The sequence below is a fragment of the Aquarana catesbeiana genome, linkage group LG04, assembly GCF_042186555.1.
Source record: "Aquarana catesbeiana isolate 2022-GZ linkage group LG04, ASM4218655v1, whole genome shotgun sequence".
Lineage (NCBI taxonomy): Eukaryota > Metazoa > Chordata > Amphibia > Anura > Ranidae > Aquarana > Aquarana catesbeiana.
In genome coordinates this window covers 57,030,146-57,042,820 of record NC_133327.1, presented here as the reverse complement: position 1 = coordinate 57,042,820, position 12,675 = coordinate 57,030,146, and the positions used below count along the sequence as shown (strand labels likewise).

General features: G+C 42.6%; 1 protein-coding gene across 1 annotated transcript in view; it reads right to left on the bottom strand.

Moving 5' to 3' along the window:
* Positions 1-1,293: 1,293 nt before the first annotated feature.
* The window catches only part of LOC141139277 (cytochrome P450 2K1-like), a 38,771-nt gene continuing 27,389 nt past the window's right edge, over positions 1,294-12,675 (bottom strand). The window contains exons 9-10 of the mRNA XM_073625233.1: positions 11,746-11,887; positions 1,294-1,472 (exon numbers count right to left, since the gene is read on the bottom strand). Of these exons, the coding sequence (XP_073481334.1) occupies positions 1,294-1,472; positions 11,746-11,887 (321 nt within the window). The remainder of the gene's footprint in view (positions 1,473-11,745; positions 11,888-12,675) is intronic.

Here is a 12,675-nt window from a genome sequence, read left to right as displayed (position 1 = left end):
GCACCAGCTTGGGATGTTGTCTCCACAGCAGCTGAATCTTTTATCTGGGATGGTAGATGTATGTCAGCCGACGGTCACCATAAGCCTCCAGACAGCAGTCCAGTCAGGAAGGATCACTCCCACCGATATACAGGTATCAAGAGGAAAGAAAGAAAACTGCAATGGTGTAGAGCGTTTTGACTTTCCTGAGTTCCTTCTCTCTCCAGCGAGGTGGAACTCAGGAAAGTCAAAACGCTCTACACCATTGGAGTTTTCTTTCTTTCCTCTTGATACCTGTATATCGGATTGGAGTGATCCTTCCTGACTGGACTGCTGTCTGGAGGCTTATGGTGACCGTCGGCTGACATACATCTACCATCCCAGATAAAAGATTCAGCTGCTGTGGAGACAACATCCCAAGCTGGTGCTATTATGCCTCTGATCAGAGGCTGTCTGGTAAGCCTTTAATCTATACCAGGTGACGGGCGTTCATCACGGTGACAGTCACGGATTCCTATAACAAAGTCACTTCTAATTAATTTCTTCTTTTGGACACTATTTATTTCATGTATTTTGGACTTTATTAATATATGTGGATGTGGTAGTATTGACCACGCACATATTGCTACAGTGGAGCACTTATTGGTTTTTATGCCTTGTTCTATTTATTTTTTACCACTTATGGATCACATATAATAGTTATCTATTTTCATCAATATCACTAATTTTGGGTTTTTGCATATATCCAGCGCTGCACTTTTTGTTACATCTATTTATTAGTGCCCTTTATCAAGGTTATAGTGCTCAGCTGCAGGATATTCCTTCACAGGTTGTTACATTTCACTTAGTAAATTGTTTGCACACCTAGCGCGAATTTCTTTTTAGAATAACATGGGATGCCAACAAAGCTAGTGCAAACCACTTAACTATTGTGCTGTTTTTTGTTTACCTGACTGGACTCCTCTTTTACAGCAGTCCTATAGGTAGCTTTGCAAGTCTGCAGATACATTCCCGGAAGGTCATAACTGACATGTAAACAGGTGGCCATCAATGATTTACTGTTCATGATCCAGTTTCTCTACTAATACTTAGCAGCCTTTAGCATATTATGTAATCATTCACCTTCATAGTTCATTTATTTCATCTTTCATTTTACTTATAAAGATGCATTTATTACAAATCTGGAAGAACCTTTTGTTTCCATATAGGAACTTTCAACTACATTTCTACAAAACATAAACAGGTTCTCTTTCAGAAAAGATTAAACTCAATCCACAATTATTATTCATATACTTTATTTACTGCCATTTCATTTTAACTACGAGAAATTGCACAGATCTCATGCTTCAGTGGAGGGGTTGTGAAGCCAACAGCGCCTGTGAGGTCCAGTTTCACGCCAGGTGGAGCCTGAAAGGTGAAGTTTTGCAGCAGTGTTGTAAAGAAGAGGAACAGTTCCATTCTAGCCAGAGTCTCTCCAGCACAACTTCTCTTACCTGGAAAAAGTGATAAAGTATAAATCTATTATAAAACTAACGACTAAGGAATAACATTGGCTTTTACAGCTGTTGGATATATATGTGTCCATCTTTGTGTCCCTCTAGGTCCCATTGCGACACATGTAGTTTGTTTCGCAACCCTGCATAAGACATCTTTTTACCATTTGCAATGTAGGTGAGTTGTGGGGGTTTGTGTGTCACTTTGCAAGAGCCCAATGGGGTTCCCAAGTCAATATTTATGAAGCTTTCTCTGTCACCATACATCCTTGTGGTTCCACAGTCTCCAAAACCTTATACAAATTAATATGTAGTACATATAACTGGTAGAACAATCTTTTTTTGTAGACAAGACGAATTGAGAGTAAGGTACAGTTAAGATGAATACCCAACAATAGAAATCGGGATCACCCAAAAAGTAGGGGAATTATTTCAGGGGGGATCTCATTGGTGGAATATTTAAGACCCATGGCATGGCTAATTATATAATGTCCCCAAACTACCGAGCCACAGACCAAAAAAACCTAAAGGGTTGGACCACACAGCAACTGGAAGTGACGTCAAACCCCATCCCGGAAGTGACGTACCAGAGCTCCTGAAGTCGGGGGACCAGGTGAGACACCGAGTGTATAGCACTATGGCGGGAATGAGAGCCTGACGTAACAAGGTAACACTTATGTTGTGGGTGATTGATGGCCGCTATATTTTACATTGCTTTTGAACATATTTTTAAATGGGTATGAACAAAATTTGATTGCGTGATGGTATTACACTATCCAAGTCTTCTTTCTTTTTGATGTGGACCCCTTCGAGGGGAATGGATCCTGGAAAGCTCATTACTGAGCGGAAGTGACATCTTCTGAGCTGTATTTGCCGATCATTTAATATGAGGGGCAATATGATCTGGTGAGTAAGGATGGGCCGAACAGACCCCTGTTTGGTTCGCACCAGAACTTTCGAACACCGCCAAAGTTGAGACCCAAATAATGAACCCCATTAAAGTCAATGGGACCCAAACGTCAAAAATCAAAAGTGCCTATTTTGAAGGCTTATATTCAAGTAATGTGGCATATAATGGTTATAGAGGTCTGGGTCCTGCCCTGGAGGACATGTATCAATACAAAAAAAAAAGTTTGTGAAAAACGACATTTTTAAATGAGCAGTGATTTTTTCATTTTTAAACTGAAAGCCTAAAAATGAAAAATTTCTTTCAATATAGTGCCTGTGGGGTCCCCTTAGTCTACCTGTAAAGTTTTAGATCTATACCATGTCTGGAATCTGCTGCAGCAATAATTGCATTTATGAAGAAGCCAAAAAATGACATTTTCCCTGCAAGCTGCCTTTATTTTGCTCAGCAACAGTGGCGTTAAACTGGCAGTAACGCACACAAAACTATATGGCGTTAAACTGGCAGTAACGCACACAAAACTATATGGCGTCAAACTGGCAGTAACGCACAAAAAAGTAAATGGCATTAAACTGGCAGTAACGCACACAGAAGTAAATGGCGTTAAACTGGCAGTAACGCACACAGAATTAAATGGCGTTAAACTGACAGTAACGCACAGCACTATATGGCGTTAAACTGGCAGTAACGCACACAAAACTTTATGGTGTTAAACTGGTAGTAACGCACACAAAAGTAAACGGCGTTAAACTGGCAGTAACGCACACAGAAGTAAATGGTGTTAAACTGGCAGTAACGCACACAAAACTATATGGCATTAAACTGGCAGTAACGCACACAAAACTATATGGCGTTAAACTGGCAGTAACGCACACAAAACTATATGGCGTTAAACTGGCAGTAATGCACAAAAAAGTAAATGGCATTAAACTGGCAGTAACGCACACAGAAGTAAATGGCATTAAACTGGCAGTAACGCACACAGAAGTAAATGGCGTTAAACTGACAGTAATGCACAGCACTATATGGCGTTAAACTGGCAGTAACACACACAAAACTTTATGGCGTTAAACTGGCAGTAACGCACACAAAAATAAACGGCGTTAAACTGGCAGTAACGCACACAAAACTATATGGCGTTAAACTGGCAGTAACACACACAAAACTATATGGCGTTAAACTGACAGTAACACACACACATCTATATGGCGTTAAACTGGTAGTAATGCACAAAAATATATGGCGTTAAACTGGCAGTAGCGCACACAGAAGTAAATGGCGTTAAACTGGCACTAATGCACAAAACTATATGGCTTTAAACTGGCAGTAACGCACACAGAACTATATGGCGGTAAACTGGCAGTAACACACAAAACTATATGGCGTTAAACTGGCAGTAGCACCCACAGAAGTAGATGGCGTTAAACTGGCAGTAACGCACAAAACTATATGGCGTTAAACTGGCAGTAACGCCAACAAAACTATATGGCGTTAAACTGGCAGTAACACACACAGAAATATATGGCGTAAAACAGGCAGTAACGCACACAGAAGTAAATGGCGTTAAACTGGCAGTAACACACATAGAACTATATGGCATTAAACTGGCAGTAATCCACACAGAAGTAAATGGCGTTAAACTGGCAATAACGCCACTGATACAATGGCGCTATCTGAACTGTCCCTACTCTAGCTATACACTAATGTCAAGATTACTGACATGGTCTCACTACACTACACTGAAACTATCTGAGCTGTCCCTACTCTAGCTGCACACTATGGAAAGCTGAATGGTCCTCCTCACTACACTCACACAATCCCTAGGCTGACACTAAACTAATATTCTACACTGACAATTGAAGCAAAATAGCACAGTATAGCACACTAACTAATAGCACTGAACAGAGCCCTGTTCTATCTCCCTCCACGCCAAAATCACACTGAAAATGGCTGCTATTAACCACTTCAGCCCCGGAAGGATTTACCCCCTTCCTGACCAGAGCACTTTTTACAATTTGGCACTGCGTCGCTTTAACTGCTAATTGCGCGGTCATGCAATGCTGTAACCAAACGAAATTTGCGTCCTTTTCTTCCCACAAATAGAGCTTTCTTTTGATGGTATTTGATCACCTCTGCCGTTTTTATTTTTTGCGCTATACACGGAAAAAGACCGAAAATTTTGAAAAAAAATGATATTTTCTACTTTTTGTTCTAAAAAAAATCCAATAAACTCAATTTTAGTCATACATTTAGGCCAAAATGTATTTGGCCACATGTCTTTGGTAAAAAAAATGTCAATAAGTGTATATTTATTGGTTTGCGCAAAAGTTATAGCGCCTACAAACTAGGGTACATTTTCTGGAATTTACACAGTCTTTAATTTATGACTGCCTATGTCATTTCTTGAGGTGCTAAAATGACAGGGCAGTACAAAACCCCCACAAATGACCCCATTTTGGAAAGTAGACACCCCAAGGAAATTGCTGAGAGGCATGTTGAGCCCATTGAATATTCATTTTTTTTGTCCCAAGTGATTGAATAAAAAAAAAAAAAAAAAAAATTACAAAAAGTTGTCACTAAATGATATATCGCTCACACAGGCCATGGGCCTATGTGGAATTGCACCCCAAAATACATTTAGCTGCTTCTCCTGAGTATGGAGATACCACATGTGTGGGACTTTTTGGGAGCCTAGCCGCATACGGGGCCCCGAAAACCAATCACTGCCATTTTACTCCTCACTACCTATCACAGTTTTGAAGGCCATAAAATGCCCAGATGGCACAAACCCCCCCCAAATGACCCCATTTTGGAAAGTAGACACCCCAAGCTATTTGCTGAGAGGCATGTTGAGTCCATGGAATATTTTATATTTTGACATAAGTTGCGGGAAAGTGACAATTTATTTTATTTTTTTTTTTTTTTTTGCACAAAGTTGTCACTAAATGATATATTGCTCACACAGGTCATGGGCATATGTGGAATTGCACCCCAAAATACATTCTGCTGCTTCTCTTGAGTACGGGGATACCACATGTGTGGGACTTTTTAGGAGCCTAGCCGCGTACGGGACCCCGAAAACCAATCACCGCCTTCAGGATTTCTAAGGGTGTACATTTTTGATTTCACTCTTCACTGCCTATCACAGTTTCGGAGGCCATGGAATGCCCAGGTGGCACAAAACCCCCCCAAATGACCCCATTTTGGAAAGTAGACACCCCAAGCTATTTGCTGAGAGGCATGGTGAGTATTTTGCAGCTCTCATTTGTTTTTGAAAATGAAGAAAGACAAAAAAAAAAATTTTTTTTTTCTTTTTTTAATTTTCAAAACTTTGTGACAAAAAGTGAGGTCTGCAAAATACTCACTATACCTCTCAGCAAATAGCTTGGGGTGTCTACTTTCCAAAATGGGGTCATTTGGGGGGGGGTTTGTGCCACCTGGGCATTCCATGGCCTCCGAGACTGTGATAGGCAGTGAAGAGTGAAATCAAAAATTTACGCCCTTAGAAAGCCTGAAGGCGGTGCTTGGTTTTCGGGGTCCCATACGTGGCTAGGCTCCCAAAAAGTCTCACACATGTGGTATCCCCGTACTCAGGAGAAGCAACAGAATGTATTTTGGGGTGTAATTTCACATATTCCCATGGCATGTTTGAGCAATATATCATTTAGTGACAACTTTGTGCAAAAAAAAAAAAAAATAATAATAATTTGTCTCTTTCCCGCAACTTGTGTCACAATATAAAATATTCCATGGACTCGACATGCCTCTCAGCAAATAGCTTGGGGTGTCTACTTTCCAAAATGGGGTCATTTGGGGGGGTTTGAACTGTCCTGGCATTTTATGCACAACATTTAGAAGCTTATGTCACACATCACCCACTCTTCTAACCACTTGAAGACAAAGCCCTTTCTGACACTTTTTGATTACATGAAAAAATTATTTTTTTTTGCAAGAAAATTACTTTGAACCCCCACACATTATATATTTTTTTAAAGCAAATGCCCTACAGATTAAAATGGTGGGTGTTTAATTTTTTTTTTTCACACAGTATTTGCGCAGCGATTTTTCAAACGCATTTTTTGGGGAAAAAACACACTTTTTTACATTTTAATGCACTAAAACACACTATATTGCCCAAATGTTTGATGAAATAAAAAAGATGATCTTAGGCCGAGTACATGGATACCAAACATGACATGCTTTACAACTGCGCACAAACGTGCAGTGACAACAAAATAAATACATTTTTAAAAGCCTTTAAAAGCCTTTACAGGTTACCACTTTAGATTTACAGAGGAGGTCTACTGCTAAAATTACTGCCCTCGATCTGACCGTCGCGGTGATACCTCACATGCATGGTGCAATTGCTGTTTACATTTGACGCCAGACCGACGCTTGCGTTCGCCTTAGCGCGAGAGCAGGGGGGACAGGGGTGCTTTTTTTTTTTTTTTTTTTTTTTTCTTTATTATTTTTTTGCTTTTTTATCTTATTTTAAAACTGTTCCTTTCATTTTTTTTTTTAATCATTTTTATTGTTATCTCAGGGAATGTAAATATCCCCTATGATAGCAATAGGTAGTGACAGGTACTCTTTTTTGAAAAAATTGGGGTCTATTAGACCCTAGATTTCTCCTCTGCCCTCAAAGCATCTGACCACACCAAGATCGGTGTGATAAAATGCTTCCCCAATTTCCCAATGGCGCTATTTACATCCGGCGAAATCTAAGTCATAAAATGCTCGTAGCTTCCGGTTTCTTAGGCCATAGAGATGTTTGGAGCCACTCTGGTCTCTGATCAGGTCTATGGTCAGCTGGCTGAATCACCGGCTGCATTCTCAGGTTCCCTGTTGAGACAGGAGAGCCAGAGAAAAACACGGAAGACGGTGGGGGGGGGGCATTCTCTCCCACTGCTTGTAAAAGCAGTCTAGAGGCTAATTAGCCGCTAGGATTGCTTTTACATGAAAGCCGACCGCTGGCTGAAAAGAATGATACCAAGATGATACCTAAACCTGCAAGCATCATTCTGGTATAACCACTCAAAGTCGTGAATGCTGTACTCAGACAAAAATATGGTTAACAATAAAGCACAGTAAACGGTAAAGTATAAAAAATTGCAGACCTGAAAAGCAAACATGATAAAATATAATAACAATAAAACATTGCAGAATAGAATACAGTAAAAAAGAGCAGAACAATAGAGAGAATAGAGAGAGAGAGAATAGAGAGAGAACAATAAAACGACAACTATTATTTTTTATTTTATATTTTTGTTTGTGTTTTTTTTTTTTTTTTTTTACACTTTTTTTGTAACTGTAACTTTTATAACTGTAACCGGTTCCAGGTTCGGGTCTCTCAAAATGCGATGGCATCTTGGGAGACCCTGTGAAAGTGTGTCCTAGTCTGTGCAATGCTGTACCCTACGCTAATACTCAGCTAGTGAATGGTAGCGTTCAAAACATTCACCAATGCAAAGACCAGGATTGTCAGGACAGGAGGGACAATAATAGTGGGTGTCACGCCTATATCCGCGCTTGCTGCAGACACAACATCTTTTTGGGGGGGGTTCGTTGGGTAGGGGTACTCGGGAGGACATAAAAATGCCTCTCATGCAGCCGACTGCATTTGGTTGGGGATGTGAATGGGGGAAGTACGGGCGCTGCAGAAGTGGTGGGTTCCCAATTAGGATTGGCGAATGCAGCAGGAAGGGCACTATGGGCATGACGGGCCTGTGTTTGTCTTCTTGGTGGCAGCGGGACACTATTTGTGCTTGCCACCTCACCAGCTTGAACTGCACTTATGGGACTCGCCACGTCACCAAGTGTTACTGCAGTGCTGGTTTGACTACGACCGGGGTGTACTAGGCCGCTGGCGCTTGCCAGTTCACCAAAACGCTACCAAAAAAACTGTTAACGATCGCAGGGATCAGGCCTGACTCTGCGAACGCTGCAGTTATGCATTTAGTGTTTTGTAAGTGACAGTGATCGATCGATACTGCACTTGGGTGGGCTGGGCTGGGCCGGGCGGAGGGGCAAAACGCAGGTGCTAGCAGGTATCTGGGCTGATCCCGCTAACACTGCGTTTTTGGGAACCCTAAACTGCTGGGGACGCCAGTATAGATCTGATCGGATCAGATATTGATCAGTTCAGATACTATACCACTAAGGGAGGTGTACAGTGCGTGCGTGGGTGTTAGCGCTACTGGCACTAACCTGACGCTGCCTGGGGCTGGTGCTTGCCAGTTCACCAAAACGCTACAAAAAAAACTGTTAGCGATCGCAGGGATCAGGCCTGACTCTGCGAACGCTGCAGTTATGCGTTTAGTGTTTTGTAAGTGACAGTGATCGATCGATCGATACTGCACTTGGGTGGGCTGGGCTGGGCCGGGCGGAGGGGTAAAACGCAGTTGCTAGCAGGTATCTGGGTTGATCCCGCTAACACTGCGTTTTTGGGAACCCTAAACTGCTGGGGACGCTAGTATAGATCTGATCGGATCAGATATTGATGCGTTCAGATACTATACCACTAAGGGAGGTGTACGGTGCGTGGGTGTTAGCGGTACTGGCACTAACCTGACGCTGCTTGGGGCTGGTGCTTGCCATTTCACCAAAATGCTACCAAAAAAACTGTTAGCGATCGCAGGGATCAGGCCTGACTCTGCGAACGCTGCAGTTATGCGTTTAGTGTTTTGTAAGTGACAGTGATCGATCGATACTGCACTTGGGTGGGCTGGGCCGAGCTGGGCGGAGGGGCAAAACGCAGGTGCTAGCAGGTATCTGGGCTGATCCCGCTAACACTGTGTTTTTGGGAACCCTAAACTGCTGGGGACGCCAGTATAGATCTGATCGGATCAGATATTGATGCGATCAGATACTATACCACTAAGGGAGGCGTATGCTGCGTGCGTGGGTGTTAGCGGTACTGGCGCTAATCTGACGCTGCCTGGGGCGACGCATATCACCGCCGGGCGATCAGGGGGCTAAATCTTTATTCGGTAATAAACGGCGGGTTCCCTGACACTATAAAAAATAAACAAACTAACCAGCGTCACCCGTAACGGTTATACAGTGATCAGTGGTGAAAGGGTTAACTAGGGGGCAATCAAGGGGTTAAAACATTTATTAGATAGTATATGGGGGTCCCTGTCGCTATAAAACTCTGACGGCGAACCTAAATATTTACGTCCCTAACTAGCATCACCAGCGACACTAATACAGCGATCAGAAAAATGATCGCTTAGCGACACTGGTGACAGGGGGTGATCAAGGGGTTAAAACTTTATTAGGGGGGGTTAGGGGGGTACCCTAGACCTACAGGGGGCCTAACACTCACTGCCCTGACACTGTAACTGTCACAAACTGACACCAATCAGTAATCAGAAAAAAAAAAAAAAAAAAAAACTGCTGGTGTCAGTTTGTGACAGGGGGGGGGTGATTGGGGGGGGATCGGGGGGCGATCGGGGGGGGGGATCGGGGTGTTTAGTGTGCCTGGCATGTTCTACTGTGTGTGTAGTGTTGGTGCACTTACATTGCAGTCTTCTCTCCTCGGCCCGGAACGGAAAATACCGAGCCGAGGAGAGATGACATCATTTCCTCTGCCTCTGTGTACAATACAGAGGCAGGGAAATGATCCCATTGGCTGAGAGCGATCGCGAGGGGGGGGCCACGAATGGATGGCCTCCCCCTCACCTCCGATCGCCGGGGGAGATTTGCCGACCGCCGCAGGCACCGGGGGGGTCCGATCGGACCCCCCACCCGCGGGCAGGCAAGGACGTACATATACGTCCTTTTGCCTGCCCGTGCCGCTCTGTCGACGTATATAGTCGTGCGGCGGTCGGCAAGTGGTTAAAAGAATACTTTTATACTGTGGGGCAGGAATGAGCCATGATTGGCAGTGTCCAATCATGAGTCTGACAGTGCTCTGTGCCCTGATTGGCTGAAGCTTTCACTGCTTCAGCCAATCAGGGCTTGCAATGCACTGTTCAGCGCCGCAATGCATTGTGGTCAATTCGGGGGGCCGAACAAACAGTTGAACGACCCGTTTGTTCAGCTGTTCGTCGATCATCCGAACAGCGAAAGTTCGCCCATCCCTACTGGTGAGTAAGAGTGGATGTTGGGAAGTTGTTGAGCACATTTCACATGGTGAACTTGAGGAGTTGAAACACAGAAGTATTAAAGGTCAATTTAAGCTTGGTGTGAAATATCATTTGTAATTGTCATGGGTGCTATTAGATTTTGTATCTTAAATGGACACTTTTTCAGTGTGATTTTTGGACTTTGATTTTTGCACAATTAATATGTATACTGTATATACAGTATCTCACAAAAGTGAGTACACCCCTCACATTTTTGTAAATATTTTATTATATATTTTCATGTGACAACACTAAAGAAATTAAGATTTGCTACAATGTAAAGTAGTGAGTGTACAGCTTGTATAACAGTCTAAATTTGCTGTCCCCTCAAAATAACTCAACACAGCCATTAATGTTTAAATCTGTGGGGCAGCCTCAAATGGAAGGTGGAGGAGCATAAGGTCCACCAGTTCTGTGATATCATCATGGAAGAGTGGAAGAGGACTCCAGTGGCAACCTGTGAAGCTCTAGTGAACTACATGCCCAATATGGTTAAGGCAGTGCTGGAAAATAATGGTGGCCACAGAAAATATAGGTGTACTCACTTTTGTTGCTAGCGGTTTAGACATTATTGGCTGTGTGTTTAGTTATTTTGAGGGCAAATTTACACTGTTATACAAGCTGTACACTCACTACTTTACAATGTAGCAAAGTGTAATTTCTTCAGTGTTGTCACATGGAAATATATAATAAAATATTTACAAAAATATGAGGGGTGGGGTGTACTCACTTTTGTGAGATACTGTATATTTAAGGTGATTGGTGTATAACAGGGATATGCAATTAGCGGACCTCCAGCTGTTGAAGAACTACAAGTCCCATGAGGCATAACAAGACTCTGACAACCACAAGCATGACACCCAGAGGCAGAGGCATGATGGGACTTGTAGTTTTGCAACAGCTGGAGGTCTGCTAATTGCATATCCCTGGTGTATAATTTTATTTCACAGTACTACCTCATATCTATTTCTTTTTTTTTTTTTTTTATGTAGATGTGATATATCAGTCAGATGGCAATATATAACTTTTGGTTACGTTGATCTATTATATTTTCGCCTATCTTTTTATCTGAGAAAAAGCTGTATGTATGTGTGGGCTGTATGAAATGACTAACTGTGGCACCATTTGTAATTTTGCATTGGTGATTTCTGCTGACCCTATTTTGGCCACAGCCACAGAGGAGGAAGCCTTGATACATTTATGGCCATCTAGAGTTTCCCTTCTTTGGTTTACTCACCTGCAGAAAATGGTATGAAGGCTTCATTGTTAACAAAGTTTCCCTCCTGGTCCAGAAAATGCTGAGGGTAAAACTCGTCTGGCTTCTTAAAATGCTTTTTGTCTCGTAGGACAGAATACAGTAATGGAATCACTTGAGTCCCCTGAAAAAAATAGATGAGAAACATTTGGAGACATAAGTAACAGTTGTTATTTGATGATGGATCTGTTTAAGGTGCACTCTGGTCAAAACTAAAAATTCAATGCATTCAAAAAGCACAGATTACCAACTCAGTCCTTCAATCTTTTTATCCAGGCATTGCTTTAGTGGGGAGTGGGAAAGGCCAAATTGCACACAGTGCAATATTAATTTCTCCAAAATGCACAAATCTAGATTTAGATTTAGATTTTAACCTGATGTTGTGCTGCAGAAATGACACATTTTAAACAGACCAAACAAAACACCCCCACACCTGAACACAGGCCAACCTAATGGCGCGTACACATGGTCGGACTTTTCAGCTACAAAAGTCCAACAGCCTGTCCGACAGACTTTCGACAGACTTTTGACGGACTTTCGACGGACTTTTGGCAGACTTTCAACGGACTTTCTAACGACCGGACTTGCCTACACACGATCACACCAAAGTCCGATGGATTCGTACATGATGACGTACACTGGACTAAAATAAGGAAGTTGATAGCCAGTAGCCAATAGCTGCCCTAGCTTCGGTTTTTGTCTGTCAGACTAGCATACAGACAAGCGGATTTCTGGGTCCGGCGAAGTTACGACGTAAAGATTTGAAGCATGTTCCAAATCTAAAGTCCGTCAGATTTGCAACTGGAAAAGTCCACTGAAGGTCCGGTGAAGCCCACACGATCGGATTGTTCGCCGGATTTGGTCTGTCGGCGTCCGTCAGACAAGTCCGGTCGAAAAGTCCGACCATGTGTA